Below are 26,346 nucleotides of genomic sequence, written 5' to 3'. Positions count from 1 at the left end.
TCGATCAGTAGTCCCTCCGCTGGCGGTCGACGTCGTTCTATCAGACACCAAATACAGGTGCTGGTCAGACGGTGGCGTCAATGGAAGCGATTCCTTGCCCAGTTTCTCCTGCGTCCTCTGAGACTGGATGTTTTCCGCTGTACACGCGAACTCCCTCCTTCCACGGGGTGGTGGCTTTGCCACTGACCAGGGGCTCGTTTCAGTGGTGGCTTCGGCCACTCTGTCTCAGGGACGCTCCTTCCTGGCCCCGTCCCGGGTGATCCTCACCAGGATGCTGGTCTTTCTGCCTTGGGAGCAGTATATCTCCACCGTGGAGTGCAGGGCGCTTGGACTCCCTCCGAATCAGCCCTCTGGATCAATGTGCTGGAAATCAGAGCTGTATTTCTAGCTCTCTAAGCCTTCACCATCTGTTGGCGGCTAGGCACATTCGAGTCCAGTCGGACAACGTGACAGCGTTTTCCTACATCAACTTCCAGGGCGGGACACTCAGCCGCCTGGCAATCTTGGCGGCTCAACATTCTTCAGTGGACAAGGGACTCCTAGTCCACCGTATCCGCAGCCCACATCCTAGATGTGAAAAACTGCGAGGCAGACTATTTCAGCTGTCCAACCGTGGTTCACAATCCTCAGGTTTTGCGGTAGACACACTGGTTCATGTTTGAGCCCAGCTTCGTCTCTTTACGTATTTCACCCTCTACCTCTTGCCCAGAGTCCTGCGCAAGATCAGTAAAGGGGGCCGTCGGGTCATTCTCATACTCCAGACTGACCCAGGCAGGCTTGGTACCCTGACCTGCTCCTTCTGTCCGTTGGGTTGCCATGGCATCTTCCGGACCGTCCAGACCTTTTCTCAAAAGGTCCGTTTTTTCCGTCAGAATTCTGGATTCTCAGATTGACGGCGTAGCTCTTGAGTCCTGGATCTTGGCGACTTCTGGTATCCTTCCTGAAGTCATCTCCGCTATGACTCGAGCTCCAAAGTGTCCTTTGACCTTTTTGGCCTTGCCGACCCTCCTGTCCCTTCCACAGTCCGGTCTACAGCTAGGACTATCCCTCATTAAGGGACAGGTCTCGGCTCTGTCAGTATGTACCAGCGGCGTATCGTCCGGCTGGCTCCGGTGCGCTCCTTTAAGGGCGCATCTCACATCATTCCGCCTTTCCGGCGGCCTATGGAGCCCTGGGACCTTAATCCGGTCCTCCCGGTTCCTGGAAACCCCCCTTTGCGCCTCTTAGGGAGGTTTCTTTGTTTCCTCTTTCACAGAAAGTAGTCTTTCTAGTGGCTATAATTTCCCGCCAGAGAGTTCTGGCTGCACTCTCTCGGAGTCACCCCCTTTTTTGGTCTTTTGCATCAAGACAAGGTGGTCTCCGTCCGACTCCGGACTTTTTTCCCTAAGGTGGTTACTGCTTCCACCTTATCCGGGGCAATTTTCCTGCCTTCCTTTTGTTCGGCTCCTGTTCATCGCTTTGAGGAAGCGTTGCATATCCTGGATCTGGTGCGGGCGCTCCGGATCTATATGTCTCGCACCGCCGTTATTAGGCGGTGCACCTCTCTCTGGTGCTGACTGCTAGTCAGCGTAGCGGTCTCTCGGCATCTAAGCCGACCCTGGTTCGTTGGCTTAGGTCGGCCATTTCCGAGGCCTACAAGTGTACTCAAGTGCCTTCCCCGCCGGGGATCAGAGCACATTTGATCAGACCTGTCGGTGCCTTTTGGGCTTTCAGGCACCAGGCTACGGCTCAGTAGGTCTGTCAGACTGCAGCTCGAATTAGTCTGCATACTTTTTCGAAGCTCTACCCAAGGCATGCTCATGCTTTGGCAGACGCGGGCTTGGGCAGACGCATCTTTCAGGCGTCTGTCGCCCATTTGTGAAGTTAGGTTTTGCCTGCTTCTCAGTTGTCTGTTTATTCCCACCCATGGACTGCTTTAGAACGTCCCATGGTCTGGGTCTCCCATAGGAACGATAAAGAAAAAGAGAATTTTGTTACTTACCGTAAATTCTTTTTCTTATAGTTCCGTCATGGGAGACCCAGCACCCTCCCTATTGCCTGTTGGCAGGTTTCTTGTTCCGTGTGTCTTCACCGGCTGTTATTGTTCTAGACAGAGGTTCCGGTTCTTCCGGGTTTTACTCTGTCTCTTCTTGTGGGTGGATGTCCTCCTTCAGCTTTTGCACTAAACTGGCTAGGACTGGCTGGCAGGGGGTGTATATGCTAGGAGGGAGGAGCTACACGTTTTGAGTGTAGTACTTTGTGTGTCCTCCGGAGGCAGTAGCTATACACCCATGGTCTGGGTCTCCCATGACGGAACTATAAGAAAAAGAATTTACGGTAAGTAACAAAATTCTCTTTATTAGTAGGAGCTGTAAGTGGTTGCTATAGGAGCAAAAGACAGTCATAGTATAAGAAGCTTATATGTGAGGTAATAAGATGTCGGCCAGAGAGTCACAGACAGACAAAGATAGATGGGAAAAGATACAGACCTTGATAGACAGATGGGGAAAGAGGCAGACCGAGCACATTACTTGGCCAATTTAGTTAAATCTGTGTGGAATATCTCTGGTGTTGAAATATATGTTGTGAAATGCTTCTAGTAGCTTAGTTTTTGCCTTTTAATAATTACATTTCTCTCTATTTGTTTTGTGTTTTTTGTGTGCAGAATACATTTTTGTTAATACATTCTATTTCTTCGGCGCTCCATTGGGAGACCCAGACGATTGGGTGTATAGCTACTGCCTCCGGAGGCCACACAAAGCATTACACTAAAAAGTGTAAGGCCCCTCCCCTTCTGGCTATACACCCCCCGTGGGATCACGGGCTGCTCAGTTTTCAAGCTTTGTGCGAAGGAGGTCAGACATCCACGCATAGCTCCACTGTTTAGTCAGCAGTAGCTGCTGACTATATCGGATGGAAGAAAAGAGGGCCCATATAGGGCCCCCAGCATGCTCCCTTCTCACCCCATTCCTATTGGCGGTGTTTGTTAAGGTTGAGGTACCCATTGCGGGTACGGAGGCTGGAGCCCACATGCTGCTTTCCTTCCCCATCCCCCTGAGGGGCTCTGAGGAAGTGGGATCTTACCGGCCCCCAAGCCCTGAGGCCGGGCTCCATCCACAGACCCATGGAACCTGCTGGATACGGAGCTGGGTACCGTTCAGGGACAAGGCCCTGCAACATTCAGGTACTCTGTGTCCCCGTATGGACAGGCCGCGCACACTCCAGACTTGCTGGGTGTGCTAGTGCGCCGGGGACAGTAGCGCTGCGCGCGGGGGTTACAGTCACTGCAGCTTCTCTGAGGGACTTTATGTGTTGGGGACCGCCGCGCCGGCCGCCCCTGGAGCGGCGGCGCGACTGAGACTTGTGGTGCGCCGGGGACTTCGCGCCGACCGGACGGCGGCGCTTATAAATCTAGTCCCCGGCTTTTGCGGCCTAGCTCCGCTTCGTTCCCGCCCCCACCCTGTCAATCAGGGAAAGGGAGAGACGCTGTTCTATAGTCAGCGCCGAGGGCTGGAGTCTTATTTACATACTCCAGCCCTCTCACTGGGCACAGTGGGACGCAAGTTTCCCGCTTTTCGTCTGAACACACCCAGGGCCCGCCCCTCTCCACAGGACGCCGGCAGCCATTCCTGCATGCAGTCTGGCTGGGGAACGGACACAGGCTCTGGGAGACCCAGACAAGGGATTCGGGCGACCACACACCCGCGTTAAGCGGGCGGTAAGCAGCACATTAGTGCTGGCCCCACTAGTGCCACAGGGTTATATTGGTGTACTTTTTTCTCTGTACCATATATATATATATTTTGCACTGTAAGGTCGCTTCTTGGCTGTATACCCTATATTGCTCTGAGGAGACAACAACATGTCATCCGCAAAACGCAAGGGTGCCAAGACAAAGGCTGTATACGCTGCTTGTGCCGCTTGTGGGGCTGATCTACCGGCAGGTTCCAATGACCCCCATTGTGTGCAATGTTCGGTCCCTGTGCCACTTCGTCAGCCGGAGTCTATGGTGGTAGTGGCCCAGGCAGAGTCACCGGTGAACCCTGTTCCGGTGACGGGGACAGAGTTTGCAGTTTTTGCTGACAAGATGTCTGTGACTATGACAAAAATCCTAGAGACCTTGCAGGCCAGGCCAGTTACTCAGACCATGGACACTGCTGTGTCAATGTTCCCCGGTCCCCCTCAGTTGGAGCTAATCCGTGCTTCTAGGGGGTCCCAGGCATCTCAGGCTGAAGGCTCTGACTCGGATGACAGTCCCAGGCAGCCTAAGCGAGCTCGCTGGGAGAGACCCTCCACGTCATCACGCTGGTCAGGGTCTCAGCGAGACGAGTCTCTGTATGATGAGACAGAGGAGGGTGGTCAGGAGTCTAATCCTGAGACCGCTCTCAATCTGGATACTCCTGATGGTGACGCCATGGTAAATGACCTTATAGCGGCCATCAATAGACTGTTGGATATTTCTCCCCCAGCCCCTTCAGCAGAAGAGGCAGCTGCACAGCAGGAGAAGTTCCATTTCAGGTATCCCAAGCGTAAACTGAGTACTTTTCTGGACCACGCTGACTTCAGAGAATCAGTCCAGAAACACCATGCTTATCCAGACAAGCGTTTCTCCAAACGTCTTAAGGATACACGTTATCCCTTTCCCCCTGACGTGGTCAAACGCTGGACCCAGTGTCCAAAGGTGGATCCCCCAATCTCCAGGCTTGCGGCTAGATCCATAGTTGCAGTGGAGGATGGGGCTTCACTTAAAGATGCCAACGACAGACAGATGGACCTTTGGTTGAAATCTGTCTATGAAGCTATCGGCGCGTCGTTTGCTCCAGCATTCGCAGCCGTGTGGGCACTCCAAGCTATTTCAGCTGGTCTGGCGCAGGTGGACTCTGTCATACGTCCATCAGTGCCGCACGTGGCGTCCTTAACCTCGCAAATGTCTGCGTTTGCGACTTACGCTATCAACGCTGTCCTGGACTCTACGAGCCGTACCTCAATGGCGTCCGCCAACTCTGTGGTTTTGCGCAGAGCCTTGTGGTTAAAGGAATGGAAAGCGGATTCTGCTTCCAAAAAATGTTTAACCAGCTTGCCATTATCTGTAGACAGACTGTTTGGTGAGCAATTGGCGGAAATCATTAAACAGTCCAAGGGTAAAGACTCCTCCTTACCCCAGCCCAGATCAAGCAAACCTCAACAGAGGAGGTGGCAGTCGAGGTTTCGGTCCTTTCGAGGCTCGGGCAAGGCCCAATTCTCCTCGTCCAAAGGGACTCAGAAGGAGCAAAGGAGCTCAGATTCCTGGCGGGCTCACTCACGCCCCAAGAAAGCAACCGGAGGAACCGCTTCCAAGGCGGCTGCCTCATGACTTTCGGCCTCCTCCCTCCGCATCCTCGGTCGGTGGCAGGCTCTCCCGCTTTGGCGACATTTGGCTGCCACAGGTCAAGGACCGGTGGGTAACAGACATTTTGTCTCACGGGTACAAGATAGAGTTCAGTTCTCGTCCTCCGCCTCGGTTCTTCAGAACTTCCCCACATCCCGACCGAGCAGATGCCCTTCTGCAGGCGGTGGGCTCTCTAAGAGCAGAAGGAGTGGTGATCCCTGTTCCTCTTCAGGAACAAGGGCAAGGTTTTTACTCCAATCTCTTTGTGGTTCCAAAAAAGGACGGCTCGTTCCGTCCTGTTCTGGACCTAAAACTGCTCAACAAGCATGTGAACGCCAGGCGGTTCCGGATGGAATCCCTCCGCTCCGTCATTGCCTCAATGTCTCAAGGAGATTTCCTTGCATCAATAGACATCAAAGATGCTTATCTCCACGTGCCGATTGCTACAGAACACCAACGTTTTCTACGTTTCGTGATAGGGGACGACCATCTTCAGTTCGTAGCTCTGCCATTTGGTCTGGCGACAGCCCCACGGGTTTTCACCAAGGTCATGGCGGCAGTGGTAGCAGTCTTGCACTCTCAGGGACACTCGGTGATCCCTTACTTGGACGATCTACTTGTCAAAGCACCCTCTCAAGAGGCATGCCAACTCAGCCTGAATGTTGCGCTGGAGACTCTCCAGACTTTCGGGTGGATCATCAACTTTTCAAAGTCAAATCTGTCACCGACTCAATCACTAACGTATCTTGGCATGGAGTTTCATACTCTCTCAGTGATAATGAAGCTTCCGCTGGACAAGCAGCGGTCACTACAGACAGGGGTGCAGTCTCTCCTTCATGGTCAGTCGCACCCCTTAAGGCGCCTCATGCACTTCCTAGGGAAGATGGTGGCAGCAATGGAGGCAGTCCCGTTTGCGCAGTTTCATCTGCGCCCACTTCAATGGGACATTCTCCGCCAATGGGACGGGAAGTCAACTTCCCTGGACAGGAAAGTCTCCCTTTCCCAGACGGCCAAGGACTCTCTGCAATGGTGGCTTCTTCCCACCTCATTATCACAGGGAAGATCCTTCCTACCCCCATCCTGGGCGGTGGTCACGACAGACGCGAGTCTGTCAGGGTGGGGAGCAGTTTTTCTCCACCACAGGGCTCAGGGTACGTGGACTCAGCAGGAGTCCACCCTTCAGATCAATGTTCTGGAAATCAGGGCAGTGTATCCGGCCCTACTAGCCTTCCGGCAGTGGCTGGAAGGGAAGCAGATCCGAATTCAGTCGGACAACTCCACAGCGGTGGCATACATCAACCACCAAGGAGGGACACGCAGTCGGCAAGCCTTCCAGGAAGTCCGGCGGATTCTAATGTGGGTGGAAGACACGGCATCCACCATATCCGCAGTTCACATCCCGGGCGTAGAAAACTGGGAAGCAGACTTCCTCAGTCGCCAGGGTATGGACGCAGGGGAATGGTCCCTTCACCCGGACGTGTTTCAGGAAATCTGTCGCCGCTGGGGGGTGCCGGACGTCGACCTAATGGCGTCCCGGCACAACAACAAGGTCCCGGCCTTCATGGCGCGGTCTCGCGATCAAAGAGCCCTGGCGGCAGACGCCTTAGTGCAAGATTGGTCGCAGTTCCGGCTCCCTTATGTGTTTCCACCTCTGGCACTCTTGCCCAGAGTGCTACGCAAGATCAGATCCGATTGCAGCCGCGTCATACTCGTCGCTCCAGACTGGCCGAGGAGGTCGTGGTACCCGGATCTGTGGCATCTCACGGTCGACCAACCGTGGACACTACCAGACCGACCAGACTTACTGTCCCAAGGGCCGTTTTTCCATCGGAATTCTGCGGCCCTGAACCTGACTGTGTGGCCATTGAGTCCTGGATCCTAGCGTCTTCAGGATTATCTCAAGGGGTCGTTGCCACCATGCGACAGGCTAGGAAGTCCACTTCTGCTAAGATCTACCACAGAACGTGGAGGATTTTCTTATCCTGGTGCTCTGCACAAGGAGTATCCCCCTGGCCATTCGCGTTACCTACTTTTCTTTCCTTCCTGCAATCTGGGTTGGAAAAGGGCTTGTCGCTCGGCTCCCTTAAAGGGCAAGTCTCGGCACTATCCGTGTTTTTTCAGAAGCGTCTAGCACGACTTTCTCAGGTGCGCACGTTCCTGCAGGGGGTTTGTCATATCGTCCCTCCGTACAGACGGCCGTTAGATCCATGGGATCTAAACAGGGTACTAGTTGCTCTCCAGAAGACGCCTTTCGAGCCTCTGAAGGATGTTTCACTTTCACGACTCTCACAGAAAGTGGCCTTTCTGGTAGCGGTCACGTCTCTTCGGAGAGTGTCTGAGCTAGCAGCGCTGTCATCCAAGGCTCCCTTCCTGGTGTTCCACCAGGACAAGGTAGTGCTGCGCCCCATTCAGGAGTTTCTCCCTAAGGTGGTATCCTCTTTTCATCTTAATCAGGATATTTCCTTACCTTCCTTTTATCCTCATCCAGTTCATCGGTATGAAAAGGATTTGCATTTGCTAGATCTGGTGAGAGCACTCAGAATCTACATTTCCCGCACGGCGCCCCTGCGCCGCTCGGATGCACCCTTTGTCCTTGTCGCTGGTAAGCGCAAAGGGTCGCAGGCTTCCAAAGCCACCCTGGCTCGATGGATCAAAGAACCAATTCTTGAAGCCTACCGTTCTGTTGGGCTTCCGGTTCCATCAGGGCTGAAGGCCCATTCTACCAGAGCCGTGGGTGCGTCCTGGGCATTACGACACCAGGCTACGGCTCAACAGGTGTGCCAGGCAGCTACCTGGTCGAGTCTGCACACTTTCACCAAACATTATCAGGTGCATACCTATGCTTCGGCGGACGCCAGCCTAGGTAGAAGAGTCCTGCAGGCGGCAGTTGCCTCCCCGTAGGGGAGGGCTGTCTTTGCAGCTCTAACATGAGGTATTTCTTTACCCACCCAGGGACTGCTTTTGGACGTCCCAATCGTCTGGGTCTCCCAATGGAGCGCCGAAGAAGAAGGGAATTTTGTTACTTACCGTAAATTCCTTTTCTTCTAGCTCCTATTGGGAGACCCAGCACCCGCCCTGTTGTCCTTCGGGATTTTTGGTTGTTTTCGGGTACACATGTTGTTCATGTTGAACGGTTTTCAGTTCTCCGATGTTACTTCGGAGTGAATTTGTTTGAACCAGTTATTGGCTTTCCTCCTTCTTGCTTTAGCACTAAAACTGAGCAGCCCGTGATCCCACGGGGGGTGTATAGCCAGAAGGGGAGGGGCCTTACACTTTTTAGTGTAATGCTTTGTGTGGCCTCCGGAGGCAGTAGCTATACACCCAATCGTCTGGGTCTCCCAATAGGAGCTAGAAGAAAAGGAATTTACGGTAAGTAACAAAATTCCCTTCTTTGTTAAGAGCAGTTATTAACCCGGGCGAAGCCGGGTAGTACAGCTAGTCTCCCTATATAATCACAACTATTCAATTCAACAACAGAACTGAACAGAATGATGTTACATACAGCAGTAATCCCTTTCCAGAAATGCATTTGTAGTGACAGTGGGTCTTTAACCCTCAACTGGTGATGTGGGATTTTTGTCACGCAACTGGTGATGTGGGGCTTCCTATACCCCAGTGTTTAGAAAGCTCTAATTTTTACAGAAAATGCAAAAATCACGTTTGTTTTGTTTTCTTATTGGCGATTGATTGCACATGAGTATAACAAATTTTTGACACCCACAAGTATTGGAAAATATAATACATTAATGATTCATACCAGCATTTTCCAATGAATGCCTGCTGAACAAAATTTCCCTGGCGTGTGGCAAACCCCACCTCAACAGTTGAGGGTTAACAAGGAGAGTGCTAGGAGACATAACAGCACATGTCATCCTGTGGTGAATTAACTCCTAAAATGGATGTCATTACCCAGAATGCCTAGGAAATTTCTCATAATACACTAGGACAGTCATGGCGAACCTTTTACAGGCCGAGTGCCCAAACTGTAGTTCTAAACCCATTTTTTTTTCCGAAGTGCCAACCAATCCTATTATGTAAATAATTGATTTTAACCTTACCTTTGCAGTCTTCTCTTCTCTCCAGCAGGGGGCATCACGCTCATGCATGCTTACCACACATGGAAGCTGAGCCCCTGCCCTTTCCAGACACAGTAGTTGGATTGATCTTTCTGGAAATAAATTGCAGCATATTAGACAGAGATTTTAGCCTGGAATGCAATCAGATGTCACCCTGTAATCCACATCTACATTTCAAAGTCTGAACATCTTGAAATCCCATAAAGACGTACGAGTTGCTACCCTCCCCTTTCATTGTGTAGTTATGTCCCCTTCCTGGCCACTTCCTGGTAAACATGTCCCCCATCCTGATATATATTTCCTACATTCTGGTATATTTGTCCACATCATGACCCCATTCCTGGTAAATGTACCCCATCCTGGTAAATGTACCCCATCATTGTAAATGTATCCCATCCTGGCATGTTCCCCCATGCTGTTAAATGACCCCATCCTGGTAAATGTAGCTCATCCAGGCATGTTCCCTTATCCTGGTAAATGTACCCCATCCTGATAAATGTCACCCTTCCTGGTAAATGTTCCCCATCCTGGCATTTTTCCTCATCCTGGAATGTTCATGTACCCCCATCCTGGCATGTTTCCCCCCATTCTGGTAAATGTATCCCCCTTACTGGTAAATGTATCCCCCTTACTGGTAAATGTATCCCCCATACTGGTAAATGTACCCCCCATACTGGTAAATGTACCCCTTCCTGGCATGTTTCCCTTCCTGCTAAATGTACCCCATCCTGGCATGATTTCCCCCATCCTTGCAGTCATGTTTCCACCCATGCTTACAGTCATGTTTACCCCCATCCTTGCAGCCATGTTTCCCCCATCTTTGCAGCCATGTATCCCCCATCTTTGCAGCCATGTTTCCCCCAACTTTGCAGCCATGTTTCCCCCATCTTTGCACGTTTCTCTCCATCTTTGCAGCCATGTTTTCCCCGTGCTCTCCATGTTTTCCCCGTGATCAGTTTGCCCCGTGCTCTGTTTGTATATGCCCCATGTTCCCCCCGTGCTAGCTCTGTCCCCCGTGCTCCCATGTTTGCCCCGTGCTCCCCATGTTTCCTCCGTGCTGGCTCTGTCCCCCGTGCTCCCCATGTTTCCCCGTGCTGGCTCTGTCCCCGTGCGCTCCATGTTTCCCCCGTGCGCTCCATGTTTCCCCCGTGCGCCCCATGTTTCCCCCGTGCGCTCCATGTTTCCCCCGTGCGCCCCATGTTTCCCCCGTGCTGGCTCTGTCCCCGTGCGCTGCATGTGTCCCCCGTGCGCTGCATGTTTCCCCCGTGCGCTGCATGTTTCCCCCGTGCTGGCTCTGTCCCCTGTGCGCTCCATGTTTCCCCTGTGCGCTCCATGTTTCCCCTGTGCGCTCCATGTTTCCCCCGTGCTCCCCATGTGCCCCCCGTGCGCTGCATGTTTCTCCCGTGCTCCCATGTTTCCCCCGTGCGCTCCATGTTTCCCCCGTGCTGGCTCTGTCCCCGTGCGCTCCATGTTTCCCCCGTGCGCTCCATGTTTCCCCCGTGCTCCCCATGTGTCCCCGTGCGCTGCATGTTTCCCCCGTGCTCCCCATGTGTCCCCCGTGCGCTGCATGTTTCCCCCGTGCTCCCCATGTGTCCCCCGTGCGCTGCATGTTTCCCCCGTGCTCCCCATGTGTCCCCCGTGCGCTGCATGTTTCCCCCGTGCTCCCCATGTGTCCCCCGTGCACTGCATGTTTCCCCCGTGCGCTGCATGTTTCCCCCGTGCGCTGCATGTTTCCCCCGTGCGCTGCATGTTTCCCCCGTGCGCTCCATGTTTCCCCCGTGCGCTCCATGTTTCCCCCGTGCGCTCCATGTTTCCCCCGTGCGCTCCATGTTTCCCCCGTGTTCCCCATGTGTCCCCCGTGCGCTGCATGTTTCTCCCGTGCTCCCCATGTTTCCCCCGTGCTCCCCATGTTTCCCCCGTGCTCCCCATGTGTCCCCCTTGCGCTGCATGTTTCCCCCGTGCTCCCCATGTGTCCCCCGTGCTCCCCATGTGTCCCCCGTGCTCCCCATGTGTCCCCCGTGCTCCCCATGTGTCCCCCGTGCTCCCCATGTGTCCCCCGTGCTCCCCATGTGTCCCCCGTGCTCCCCATGTGTCCCCCGTGCGCTGCAAGTTTCCCCTGTGCGCTGCATGTTTCCCCCGTGCTCCCCATGTGTCCCCCGTGCGCTCCATGTTTCCCCCGTGTGCTCCATGTTTCCCCCGTGCGCTCCATGTTTCACCTGTGCGCTCCATGTTTCCCCCGTGTTCCCCATGTGTCCCCCGTGCGCTGCATGTTTCTCCCGTGCTCCCATGTTTCCCCCGTGTGCTCCATGTTTCCCCCGTGCGCTGCATGTTTCCCCCGTGCTCCCCATGTGTCCCCCTTGCGCTGCATGTTTCCCCCGTGCAGGCTCTGTCCCCCCCACATCTTGGCACAGCCGCACAGAGGCTAAAAATAAAAAAAAATTACCTTCTGGCCCCCACTCCTCCACTGCTGCGTCCTCAGTCACTTTAGTTCCCGCGCGGCCACAAGACACCTACTGACGCTCCTCCGTCTCCTAGGCAACAGGCCTGCAGCCCAGGAGAGGAGGCGTGTCAGAGCGAGGAGAAATGTCTCCTCTGCTAAACACCAGTTTGAGCTGCTGGCGCGACCACACCAGCATATCAAACTGGCGCAGTGTGGCGACAGCGGCGTGCCAGCACAAACGGCTCTGCGTGCCCTGTCTGGCACGCATGCCATAGGTTCGCCATCACTGCACTAGGACACTCCCACAGAGGAAATACTGAACACTGCAGAAATAAGCCACTAGATGGTGCTCTAACATCATTTAACATTTGTAAGGCTAATCAACAGGAGTGGTATGGCACTTATAACTTTGACAACTGTTTTATGCCTGAATAGGCAGAACAAGAACTATACTACATTTCTAATTGGAGGTATTTGCTAATATTATTATTATTATTATTACACCTACTGCAAATTGGAATAGGATCTTGCAGATGGGAATACCCCTTTAATGATACATTCTGTAACTGGATTGAGTTACTCTACAATAAACCACATGCCAATATTCTTGTAAATGCTTTCTGCTTTGACGATGGAGCCCATCGCTCTCAAAATTAGACAGGACACCTTAGTAGAGGGGATCAAAATAAATTCTAAGTTGGATAAAGTTGGAGTATATGCTGGTGATTTGGTTCTTTTTCCATCTTGTTGAGCAGTCCCTTCCTAGAGCAATTACTAAGATCAACCAACCAATATACAGTGTGTGTGTGTGTATATATATATATATATATATATATATATATATATATATATGTATATATGTATATATATATATATATATATATATATATATATATATATGCATATATATATGTATATGTGTGTGTGTGTGTGTAATATATGTATAAAGCTGTGTTAGCCTACTATGTGTGTGTGTGTGTGTGTGTGTATATATATATATATATATATATATATTAAATATATATATATATTAAATATATATATATATATATATATATATATATTAAATATAAATTCTACATAGATAAAATATATATATTTGGTTAATCCACATAGATTAACTTTGGATAGTTTACATAGATGTAGTGACTCAGGTGTAAACTTTCGGCATTTCGTTTGGAATTGTATGATCATGTGACGATATCGGAGTGATCAGCACGTTGTCACAAATAATTGGAGCCCCAGTCGACTGGATTCTGGAACGTTGTGTCCTTGGAATTGTAGATGAGGAAGTATGGCCCCATTTTGAGAAGATATGTCTCTGTGCGAGACTAAATTTCTTACCAGGAAGGCAATGACACTGAAATGCATGGGTGGGGGAGGACACTCTGAACCCCCCCCTCCACCCCACTATTGCACAATAGAAAAACAGGTTAACGACATAATACCATATGAGAATATAATGTATAAAAATAGAGGATGTTCTCAAAAATTCCACAAAATTTATATTATTCACATTACTGTTTATGATGTGTAATCCTCTATACGTTAATGATATGATTCTTAAGTTACGTTTCGTTTCCTCTGTTTGTAACGTTTCTTATAAAGTATCCTTCAGTAAAACAAGTCTAAAATAAGTATGTATTGAGCTTACAGCTGCAGGAAATAAACAGCCTTTAAAAGCTCATTTTCCTTTTATTTTAGGTGTACCTTCAGATTTGGAGTCTTCATCGTCTTCCAGTAACAAAATCAATGGTGTGAACAATACCAAATCGAACCGCCCGTCCCTTGCAAAGATTCTCTTGTCTATCGATGGAAATTTGGCCAAACAACAAGCGCTGTCTCACATACTTACTGCATTGCAGATTATGTATGCGAGGTAGGAACAACTTTACTGGCTTTTTATTTTTTATGATGTTATCAAGTGTTCAGAAAGTGTCTCTATGAAGTCATTTGCATAGAAGCAAGTTTTTGCTAGTGATGTGGAATTCCCTGGTTAGATGTATTATATGGTAATCGCTTTGTGGGACGGCTACTGTACACCGCTCCAATCGTACCCAGAAGAAATCTGTTCAAGATGCAATCTGTGATGGAGAGAAGAAGCGGGAAAAGCTCACCCTTTGAGGAAACTAATCACTGATTTGAGATTCGGATTTAGACGAAGCCTGTTTTATATCGACGGATTTTTCACGTCAGTAGCAACTATAACACATTTGCCAATTACATTTCCTTTTTTTTCTCGTTTCTAACACCTTCTGGATATTTCATTTACGCGTCTGTTTGAGATCCGGCTTCTTTTTTATAGAATCTTTATACTAATGAAAGGTTTAGAAAGTCTAAGAAATGGAAAATCTTCCCAAGTGTACCTATTAAAGGGGTCATCTCATTAAATAGTATCTTCCTGATCTCCACAGCTCTAGCTTCTCTAACTCCTGACTTTCTTTTTTTTTTTAAATGAATGTTTTGGGCAGTACACATGTATGATAAGTTATGTGATGTGTTCTCATTCCAGGGATGCCGTTGTAGGGGCTTTAATGCCCGCGAGTATGATCGCTCCTGTGGAGTGCCCATCTTTGTCCACTGCCCCTCCTTCAGATGTGTCTGGCACATCTAGCCCTATTAATGGTGATGATGTAGGCTTAACTATGGATTTGGAAGATCGATTGAGTCCCAGTCCTTGGCAAGACCGGCGTGGAGAGGTATGCACAGCAAGCTGTTAGAAGGGTGAATGCGAGTCTTCTACTATCTAAAAGAGAGATGGCTGTCACAGGGCTTTTCTTGTATTCTAAAAAGATTGCATATTGGTCAAATATGCTGACTCTTTATGATCACGAGTCCAATCTTTGTGACCCCACCGCCAATCCCAAGTATGAACGGCCACAACATCTGTGTAGCTTTGCATCCTCTACTGGTCTGTAGTGAATTGCAGTGTGCCTTTATTTAATGCTGGTGACTGCAGTTACCTGTACATCTGAGATGTAGGAGAAGACTGATATACATGGAAAAACCTGTGTGGGGAGCCAGCCCTGCAGCAGTGCTATGGCAGCTTACTTCTCAGGTTCTGTGCATAGATTTAATTAGATAGGTTGATTTGAATTTTTTTTCTCCGGCAGGTTCCTTCCTCTGAAGATGCAGTTACTCCTTCGGCTGTGACTCCTTCTGCTTGTTCTGCATCTTCACGGCCTTTTATTCCAGTTACAGATGATCCTGGAGCAGCTAGTATCATTGCAGAAACCATGACAAAAACCAAAGAAGTAGGTGACCACTGAGGACATATTTAGGAACCATGGCTTAAAGGGAATCTCTCAGTAGGATCAACCCTCCTAAGTCATCTATATGGTCATGTACGTTGTAGGTAGCGGAATAAAATGATACCTTGATATCTGTGATCTGTTTTCTTATTCCAGAGAAATCCATGTTTTTCTTGTATGGAAATAAGATCTTCCATGCTGTGGGCCGGCCGGACACAGTTCTCCCTGAGATCTACCTCCATAGCTTATTTTAAATAGTAGAAGGCGGTACCAGTCTAAAATGTGATGGGCACTCTCTGTTTTCCTGATCTCAGTACAGAGCGGTCTGTGATTATAACTGACACAATCCTCTCAGCTTCAGCCTCCATCTCACAGGCAGCCAGCGGTGAAATAGTGTTACAATAAAGCAGAGCTGTGAAACCTGCAGCAAATGTGTTTGTAAAAAGACGAAGTTCAGTTCTGTCCTGTGTTAGATTTCTCTCACTGGTAACTCCACCTTCTTATTTAAAATAAGCTCTGGAGGCAGATTCAGTGTCCTGATCCTGCAGATGTCTGTTATAATCACACACAGCTCTGCAGTGAGTGCAGGAGAGCAGAGAGTAGCCATCACATATCATACTGGTAAGTCCCTCTTTTATTTAAAATCTCTGGAGGCAAATTCTCAGGGAGATCAGTGTCCAGCTCATCACATAGAACAGCTCATTTACATATAAGAAAAATGTGGATTTCTCTAGAATAAGACATCGGATCACATATTTCAAAGTATCATTTTATTCCACTTTCTATGACTTACATGCTCATATAGACCACATAGGAGGGTTGATCCCACTGACAGATTGCCTTTTTAATCTGCATTCAGTAGGCTACCGTTGAAATTGGGCTCTAAACAGTTTTATTCTGTCTAGGATGTGGAAAGTCAGAATAAAGTGTCAGGCCCAGAACCACAGTGCCTGGATGAGTTCACCAGTTTACTTGTACCTGATGATACTCGAGTCTTAGTTGACTTGCTTAAGTTGGCGGTTTCTAACAGAGCTGGAGAGAAAGGGAAGGAAGTTCTGTCTGCTGTTCTGTCTGGAATGGGCACGGCATACCCACAGGTCAGTTCGTCATTTCTTGCTTTTTTTTTTCCCGTTTTACTATAAACCATTCTTGCTGAGAAACTATAGAATTCCAATGGATCTGTGAAGTTATGGCTGGAATTCCCTGAATGCGTCCCATGTATTGAAGTCACTTGGCCAGTCAAGCCTTCTTGCACTGATCATAATACAGTTTTCATTTTTCCCTTCTTCCAAATCCAGCCTCTCTCTGCTATCCTTAGTAGATAGTCCATGTTATTTGGATAACTCATCCATCATATTTTACATATTGTATTACTTTTCTTCCTGCCTACATAAAAAATGCATTTGTCATTCTCTCTTCAGCAATGTGCCTTCAAAGGTTTAAACTTTTTATAAATGGATCTGTGGTGATCTTAAAAGAACCATTTCTGCCCACCACTGGCTGTGTCTCCTGCCTGTCTCCTTGGTGGGGGACATCACTAGATGTCACTAGCTCATTAGTGGCCAGTGATTTGCATTAGTGGTGACGTTCCACCCGAACCAGAAAAAAAAGTCTCCTAGGTTTCTCTTCTGGTTTGGACAAAACATCAAGGCTGCAGCATATAGTGGATGTTGACTGGTGGAAAAGGAAAAGAGATCGGCACAAAACGAAGGCGTGGTGTTTTTTTTTTTTTTTTAAGACCACCAGGAGCTCATTTGTAAATGCAGGATTGTTGTGGAGGTGAACAATTTTTTTAAGGTTTTAGTCTTCGGTGTGTGGGTGAGTAAAAGCTGTTCTTTCCGTATTATTCCAGGTAGCAGATATGTTGCTCGAGCTTTGTGTCACCGAACTAGAAGATGTTGCCACAGATTCCCAGAGTGGTCGTCTCTCCTCACAACCAGTTGTGGTAGAAAGTAGCCACCCGTACACAGATGACACCTCAACAAGTGGCACAGTCAAAATCCCAGGTAATCACTTGCCAATTCTTCTTTTTCTTTCAGAAAAAATTATTATATGAAGCTTTAATCCTGGAAATAACATAAACTTATAGTTTTTAACTTTTGGTGATCTAGATTAGTCCGTCCCTTCATGTTTGATGTACAAATCACAACTTGAAAAAGCAAAGCGTGGGAACCACTTTTTATTTAAAAAAACAAAAACGTTTCTAACTTTTTTTCAACACAATTTCTAACTTATGTTTTTTGTTTTTTTTTTTCTTTTGCGTTTTTTGTTTTTTAATTTAAAACCTAAATGTATGTATTATCAATTGAGTAATTAAAGATTAGCTGATTCTCACTCCTAGTGAAGAATTCCCAAAAACTGGTCTATAAAAGCATCCAGTGCAATCTATAATGATCTCCAGAACCCAACCGTGATTGCTGGCGGAAGGGGCTGAAGCTGTTTTAAGGAGTGCCCACTTTAAATTCAGGGGGAAGATGATTTAAAGGGGGACTTCTTTGCTGTTGCATGGTGTTTTTGTCTTTTATGATTCCTGGATTTGACGGATTTGTCTTGACTGGTCTTAGCACTACTCTTGTGTTTTGTGGACATGCTCTTTTGAGGCTGACCTTTAAACTGATGCTGAACATGTAGTATATCTGATGTTACCTTCCCCATAAGATATTTCGCAATATGACATGGCTGACCTTGGTCCAACTTTTACATTACTGTTTAATCCCACCTCATATGAAAGACATGGCAGCTTTTAGTGATGTGTGATCTTTATGATATGGGGTAACTTTAACAGGAGGGGTCATTGCCCGGAACCCCCCCCCCCCCCCTTATAAAAAATAGATATTTCCGTTATTATGAAGATTAGGTCTCTGTTTACCTGTGGGTTGATATCCATCTATCGGTACCTGCAAGACAGGAGAACTTTATCATGTAAAGGGATAGTCCAGCCTCAATATATATTTTCCTGCGTCATAGGGTAAAAATATTAAAAATGAGGGCTACTGCCTATTTGACTCTTGTGGAGTCATTGCAGGCCCTTCGGTGTTACCGCAGCCTGTGATTGGCTGCAGTGGTCGCATGACTGGCACAGCACATCGGATGTTTGTGTCTCTCTCTCTTTTTTTTTTTTTTTGTGTTGAATTTAATATCTTGATCTATTTATGATTTAATTTCAATTATTAATCTAGATTCACATATTTGCAAAGACCACTAATTGACCCAGCACCTTCCTAAATCATCAACAACAGAACAAAATAACTGCATAATTATATTATTAAAACCCACTCTACCTCGAGAATATTTAGCATGTACCCACAGTAATCTTAGGCTGCTGCCTGGACCCCCAGATACATGAAGGGTTGACCACGAGGAATATTACTTGAGTGCTATAAGTAACCCCTAAATCGCTCAATGTGTGTGCTGAAGACCGTTTTCTGCGTGTCAGTTTTTACAATTTCTTGTTACATAGTTATTTAGGTTGAGAAAAGACCTAGGTCCATCTAGTTCAACCTTCCTCCACCTGTTGTATGGCTTGTTTTTTTTCTTGAATGAGGATTTTTTTTTTAACCTTCTCTTATCCATCAAACTGTAAAATACAGGCTGCACATGAACACTGATGACATGCGTGTGCTATCCTTTTTCTTTTTTCACTGGGTCATTCACTTGCATTGGTGAGCTTGTTCCGCAACAAGGATTAAAGAAGCACGTTTTCTTTTTTATTTTGTGGACAATCGATATGCAGAAATCTCGGACATGTTAGAAAGCGCATAGATTGTAATGGGTCCGTGACGTATCCACTAAAATAACAGATACCACAAAGAAATTGTAGTCTTAAACTGGCCCATGATGAATTTTATTCACGTTTTTGAGGCTTCGTGTTTTTGCTGCATCAAAAATGCAGCGTTTTACAATACAAGCAAACTAGATGGGATTAATAGAAATTTCAAGCTCACTGTGCTTCTTTTTTTACACTGCTTAAAATGACGTACAGGGTGTTTTTTCCAAGACGCATTATGTTAATTTTTCTTGCAGGAACATTCAGCCTTTGGTGTGGGTTTTCCCCATAGAGTTGCATTAGCCCCATCACGACCAATGATGTACCTATACTTCATTTCTTGTGTATGGCCCTTTAATGCGGGCTCAGGTGGTGAGCCTGCATTATTCTATGCACATGTCTGCTGATCCAATCAGCAAAAAATGCGCAGCTAACAGGTACTGATGAATCGGAGATCCATCTGCACCTGTTAACCTCTGAGACCGAGCTGTCAGCGGACCGTGACGCGATCACGTGGCACCAATGGGTTGGCATGGCAGCATCGGGTCAGATGATGACCCCTGTTGCTGCCATGACAGGTTTCCTGTTAATACCAGCTGAGTGGCGGCACTCACAGTAAGGCCGGCGTCACACTTGTGATTGACTCGCACGAGTGCAATGTGAGAAAATCTCGCATTGCACGCGGACCAATGTTAATCAATATGGCAGCTCCAGTCTGTTTTTTTTTCCCCCAGTCCAAATCGGACTGAGCAGTTTCTCGTGCGAGTCTCTCCAATGAAAGTCAATGGTTGCGAGAGAAAAACTGATGCCACACGGACGACACATGGACCATCCTAGTGACATTCGTTTTTCTAAATACAATTATATCATGTAGCAGAGAACACTCTAAATGCTCCTGTACATGACTGTAATGCCTAATAGCTGCTCAGAAAAAAAACGGATCACATACGGATTGAATACGGATTGATCACAAATCACAGACTTGTATTGCAATTACATTGCACACGGATCAACACTTGGACATAGCTCATCCTGCTCTCAGGCATGAGAATCGGACCGATTTTGCAATTACAAGTGTGATGCCGGCCTTGCACAGCATTTCTGCTCATCAGAGTGATGCTGAAGCACCACTCTGATCAAGAGAAGCGATCGCAGTGTACAGGCATAAAGTCCCTTGGGGGGGGGGGGGACACAAGTAAAATCATTAAAGAATGTAAAAAAAAAAATTAAAAAATAATTTTTAAAAAAATATGAAAAAAAAAATCACAAAAACGTAGACATTCAAATCACCCCCCTTTTGCCCCACTGAAAGTGAAATAATAATAACATAAAAAGGCAGATCCCGAAAAATGAGAATACTTATGGATCTCAGAAAATGGGGAGGAAAAAAAGCGCAATTTATTTATTTTTTTTTTTTGGACAAAATGATGAATCCCCCCTACCCCATAGATAAAAGTGTACATGTTTGGTATCTACAAACACATACTGACCTGAGGAATCCTACTGCCAGATCAGTTTTACTATATAGTGAACACTAAATACAAAAATCCCCCAAATATTGTGCAATTGCATTGTTTTTTGCAGTTTCACCGCACTTGGAATTTTTTCCCTGTTTTCCAAAACAATATGGGGCAGAATGAATAATGTCATTCAAAAACACAACTTTTCTTGCAAAAAAACAAGTCGGAAAAATAAAAAAAAATTTATGACTTTTGGAAGAAGGGCTGGAGAAAATGGAAAATCGCCCTGAGGTTGAAGGAGTTAAAAGCAGCAATTCCGTAGGTAATAAAATGCACATGCATTTTTGGTCTCTTTTATGCAATGAAATTGCAAAAAACGCAGTTCTAAAAACTCAAGAAGACTAAAGGCCCCGTCACACACAGAGATAAATCTTTGGCAGATCTGTGGTTGCAGTGAAATCATGGACATATTGTTCCATTTGTACACAGCCACAAACCTAGCACTGATTGTCCACAATTTCACTGCAACCACAGATCTGCCGCAGATTTATCTCTGTGTGTAACAGGGCCTTAACCCCTTAACAACCTTCGATGGATCTTTCCGTCATGGAGCGTGCCGCTAAGCCCCGCCCCCTGCCGCGGGCAGGATGCGGCGATCGGAACACATCAGCTGTTTTCAACAGCTGACATGTGTGTCTGCATGTTACGAGTGGAATCGCATTCCACCCGTAAAATTAACCCCTTACATCTCGCTGCCAAAGTCTGGCAGCGAGATGTATATACGCGCGGTCACGATTTTTACTTACCACCGCCCCCACCGGAAGTCACGTGAGTGATCACGTGACTTTCGGTGGTTGCCATGGTAGCACAGGGTCATGTGATGACTCCTGTAGCTGACATGAATTACTTTTGGCTTCATTCGGCCCGGAGCTGAGTGAAGCAGGAAGTGACCGTATCTGCTGTTTACAGCTGTATAGCTGTGATCAGCAGATACAGAAGAGCGATCGGATTGCTGATCGCTATAGCCCCCTAGGGGTACTAGTAAAAAAAAAAAAAAGGTGAAAAAAAAGTTTAAAAAAAAAAACAAAAAAAACCCCTAAAAGTTCAAATCACCCCCCTTTCACCCCATTAAAATTTAAAGGGTTAAAAAAAATAAATAAATATACACATATTTGGTATCGCCGCGTTCAGAAATGCCCGATCTATCAAAATATAAAATCAATGAAACTGATTGGAAATTTTTTGCCACTACGCAGTTTACCAAACGCCAAAATTACGTTTTTTGGTCGCCGCAAGTTTTACGTAAAATGCAATAACAGGCGATCAAAACGTAGCATCTGCGCAAAAATGGTACCATTAGAAACGTCAGCTTGAGACGCAAAAAATAAGCAGTCAGTGAGCCATAGATCCCAAAAAATGAGAACGCTACGGGTTTCGGAAAATGGCGCAAAACGTACGCCACTTTTATTGGACAAGCTTGTGAATTTTTTTAACCCCTTAGATACAAGTAAACCTATACATGTTTGGTGTCTACAAACTTGCACCGACCTCAGGCATCACACCTACACATCAGTTTTACCATATAGTGAACACCGTGAATAAAACATCCCAAAAACTATTGTGCCATCACACTTTTTTTTGCAGTTTTCCAGTACACCATATGGTAAAACATATGGTTTCATTTAAAAGTACAACTTGTCCCGCAAAAAACAAGCCCTCATATGGCAAGATTGATGGAAAAATAAAAAAGTTAAGGCTCTCGGAAGAAGGGGAGCAAAAAAACAAAAACTGAAAGTGCCCCGGGGCTGAAGGGGTTAAGGTGCTGTGATTGTGCACAAAGTCTGCAGCTAATACTGCATATACCACGTGTAGTTATCCTCGGATTTGTGTTGGATTCCACAAATATCACACACTGCTATTGGTAATTGCAATGTGGATCAGGATGATTGGAGAGCACTGTATGAAATGAAGGTGAATCAACAGGGGACAAAACAGGAAGGCCATTTAGCATTATCTGTTGCCTCACACCACCATGGTGGAGACCAGACCTGGGCAAGGGGCGGCCCGATTCGGCCCGCCCACTGTCTGTGACCGGCTCACCCATCTTAGCTGAGAGTTGGAGGCGTGGCCTGATCTACGATTTTATGCCTCAGCCCCGCTCTCACTGCCAGTAGCTATGTATCCCGCAGTGCAGTGATAAACAGCTGCAACGCCCCCAACTCTGCTGGTCACACCCCATCTTGCTGCCAGTCATGCCCCTCTGAATGCTGGTCTCAGTCTCTGGATGCCTTCCATGGCATCTATGCTGCTAGTCACACCCTTTTGCTGTCGTCCACGCCTCCTCAATGCTGGACACACACACACACTTCTTTGATGCCTTCCTTGTCCCCTCTTGCTGCTCTCTCGATGGTCGCCATGCCCCCTTTGCCTGCTCAGTCTACCCAAGAACCTCACATTTGACCGGCTCATCTCTACAGCGGCCACTTCAAAAACGTCTGTTCTGCAACTGAGGTAATGTGCACCCGTAGCAGCAGGGAGAATGCAGTGTGCCTGCAGGAGGGGAGAGCAGGGGAGCAGCACTTGTGTCTTCTCAGGTCCCCCAGTGCCTGCAATTGAAGAAGCAGACACACAGGGGACTCGGAGAAGGCAGGCAAAGGAGCCCTCAGGCTCTGCTGCTGCAGTGCTGCCTGTCTGTGCCCTCAGCGCTCCCAGTATGTATGCCCCACAGGCCACCACTGTCAGTATGTATCTTCCACTTTCAACCACTGTCAGTATGTATCCTCTACTGGCCACCACTGTCAGTATGTATGCTCCACTGGCCACCACTGTCAGTATGTATGCTCCACTGGCCACCACTGTCAGTATGTATGCTCCACTGGCCACCACTGTCAGTGTGTATGCTCCACTGGCCACCGCTGTCAGTATGTATGCTCCACTGGCCACCGCTGTCAGTATGTATGCTCCACTGGCCACCGCTGTCAGTATGTATGCTCCACTGGCCACCGCTGTCAGTATGTATGCTCCACTGGCCACCGCTGTCAGTATGTATGCTCCACTGGCCACCGCTGTCAGTATGTATGCTCCACTGGCCACCGCTGTCAGTATGTATGCTCCACTGGCCACCGCTGTCAGTATGTATGCTCCACTGGCCACCAGGGCCAGTATGTACGCTCCACAGGCCACCAGGGCCAGTATGTATGCTCTACAGGCCACCAGGGCCAGTATGTATGCTCCACAGACTCCAGTAATGTGTATGCCCCCTACTGACCCCAGGAATGTCTATGCCACTCTTGCTGACCTCAGTAAAGTGTATGTCCCCCACTGACGTCAGTAATGTCTGCCACTTACTGGCCCCAGTAATATGTATGCCCCCACTTACCCCAGTAATGTGTATGCCTCTGCCCCCCCCACTGACTCCAGTAATGTGTATGCCCCCCACTGACTCCAGTAATGTGTATGCCCTCCACTGATCCCAGTAATGTGTATGCCCCCCACTGACCGCAATAATGTCTATGCCCCCCACTGACCTTTTCATTGAATCTTTTGTATTGTTTAACTTTTCTTTTTCGCTCCTAATTGGGAGACCCAGACAGTGGGTGTATAGCTACTGCCTCTGGAGGCCGCACAAAGAACTACACTTAAAAGTGTAAGGCCCCTCCCCTTCTGGCTATACACCCTCCCGTAGGAGTACGGATTCCTCAGTTTTAGCTTTGTGCGCAGGAGGTCAGACACGCACGCATAGCTCCATTGTTTTTAGTCAGCAGCAGCTGCTGACTATGTCGGATGGAAGAAAAGAGGGCCCATACAGGGCTCCCAGCATGCTCCCTTCTCACCCCACTGTATGTCGGAGGTGTTTGTAAGGTTGAGGTACCCATTGCGGGTACGGCGGCAGGAGCCCACATGCTGATTCCTTCCCCATCCCTTTTTACAGGGCTCTGGGTGAAGTGGGATTTACTGGTCTCCAGGCACTGAGACCGTGCTCCATCTACAGCCCCTGGAGAAGATGCTGGATGGAGCGGAGTACATCAGGGACATGGCCCTGCTTCCTCAAGGTACTCTGTGTCCCCGTGCATTTGGCGCTCACACCGCAGCATGCTGGGTGTTGTAGTGCGCCGGGGGACATCAGCGCTGCGGCGCTTGTGCCATGGCCTCATTCAGCTTCGCTGAAGCAGGCACACTTCTGGGAATCGGTCGCGCCGGCCGCTGGGACTGCGGCGCGGCTGGCACTTGTGGTGCGCCGGGGACTTCAGCGCGGCCCGCGCTTTTACGGCGGCCGCGCTGATAACTCGAGTCCCCGGCTTTTGCGGCCTGCTTCCGTTCGTTCCCGCCCCCAGACCTGCCAGTCAGGAGAGGGGCGGGACGCTGGTCAGTGCATCAGCGCTGAGGGCTGGAGTCGTTTTTACATACTCCAGCCCTCACAATAGGCACAGAGGGGACACTGTTTCCCGCACTTTTGTTTGGGAACTCCCACGGTCCGCCCCTCTCCACAGACGCCGGCAGCCATTCCTGCTGACACGCTGAGCTGCAGAGGGGAGCCGGGGAGACCCAGACAAGGAATTCTTCGCCTCTTACCCGCTATTCAGCGGGCGGTAAGCAGCCCTCAGGGCTCACCCCCTCTTGTGCCAGTAGTATTCTTAGTATTTTGTTTTTACAAATACTTGGTATTACATAGCGCTGGTCGCCCTTTGGCTATAGACTCTCTCACATTGCAGAGAGCCAGCAGCATGTCGTCCGTAAAACGCAAGGGTGCCAAGGCACGGACATTATATGCTTCCTGCACCGCATGTGGGACTTTTCTACCGGCAGGCTCCACGGACCCCCATTGTGTGCAGTGCTCGGCCCCTGCGGCGCTTGCACAGCCGGGGCCTCTGCTGGACGTGACCCAGGGTGTACCACCTGTGAATGCTGTCCAAGTGACAGGAACTGAGTTTGCAGCTTTTGCTGACAGAATGTCTCTCACTATGTCACAAATTCTTGACACATTGCGAGCTAGGCCTGTACTTCAGGCCACGGACACTGTGCAATCATTGCCCCCTGGTCCCCCTCAGCTGAATTACCTCCAAGCTCCGGGACGGGCATATACAGCTCAGGGTGAAGACTCTGACTCGGACGATGGCCCAGGGCAGCCTAAGCGGGCTCGCTATGACGGGCCTTCACATTCATCTCAATGGTCAGGATCCCAGCGAGATGAATCTATGGGTGATGGGGCGGACGTAACTGACCAGGATTCTGATCCTGGGACCGCTCTCAATCTAGATACACCAGATGGTGACGCCATAGTTAATGATCTTATATTTAACATCAATAAGATGTTAAATATTTCCCCACCAGCTCCTCTTGTAGAGGAGTCAGCTTCGCAGCACGAGAGAATCCATTTCAGATACCCTAAGCGTACATTAAGCACTTTTCTGGACCACGCTGACTTTAGAGACGCAATCCAGAAACCCCACGCTTATCCTGAAAGGCGTTTTTCTAAACGACTTAAAGACACACGCTATCCTTTTCCCCCTGAGGTGGTCAAGGGTTGGACCCAGTGTCCAAAAGTGGATCCTCCAATTTCCAGGCTTGCAGCTAGATCCTTGGTTGCAGTTGAAGATGGAGCGGCACTTAAAGATGCCACTGACAGGCAGATGGAGCTCTGGCTGAAATCCATCTATGAAGCGATTGGAGCGTCATTAGCGCCTTCTTTTGCGGCCGTATGGGCACTCCAAGCTATCTCAGCCGGGCTTGCGCAAGTCGACTCAGTCACACGTGCATTTGCCCCGCAGGTAGCACCATTGACCTCGCAAATGGCGGCATTCGCGTCGTACGCGATTAATGCTGTTCTTGACGCTACAAGCCGCACGGCAGTGGCGTCAGCCAACTCCGTTGTTTTGCGTAGGGCCCTGTGGTTGAGACATTGGAAAGCAGATTCTCATTCCAAGAAGTGCTTAACCAATTTGCCTTTTTCTCGTGACCGATTGTTTGGAGAGCGTTTGGATGAAATCATCAAACACTCCAAGGGTA

The 26,346-nt window shown here is 48.5% G+C and overlaps 1 protein-coding gene across 5 annotated transcripts in view; it reads left to right on the top strand.

Annotated features, from left to right (window-relative positions):
- Window positions 1–26,346, top strand: part of HERC2 (HECT and RLD domain containing E3 ubiquitin protein ligase 2) — a 415,490-nt gene that overhangs the window by 289,625 nt on the left and 99,519 nt on the right. For all 5 annotated transcript variants that reach the window (XM_075336618.1, XM_075336619.1, XM_075336616.1 and 2 more), the window contains exons 66-70: window positions 13,568–13,742; window positions 14,376–14,562; window positions 14,977–15,117; window positions 16,020–16,211; window positions 16,967–17,120. In XM_075336618.1, coding sequence (XP_075192733.1) covers window positions 13,568–13,742; window positions 14,376–14,562; window positions 14,977–15,117; window positions 16,020–16,211; window positions 16,967–17,120 — 849 coding nt within the window. The remainder of the gene's footprint in view (window positions 1–13,567; window positions 13,743–14,375; window positions 14,563–14,976; window positions 15,118–16,019; window positions 16,212–16,966; window positions 17,121–26,346) is intronic.

This window comes from Anomaloglossus baeobatrachus, chromosome 2 (assembly GCF_048569485.1).
Source record: "Anomaloglossus baeobatrachus isolate aAnoBae1 chromosome 2, aAnoBae1.hap1, whole genome shotgun sequence".
Lineage (NCBI taxonomy): Eukaryota > Metazoa > Chordata > Amphibia > Anura > Aromobatidae > Anomaloglossus > Anomaloglossus baeobatrachus.
Note: the sequence above shows the minus strand (reverse complement) of the source record. Positions and strands in the feature narration are given on the sequence as shown.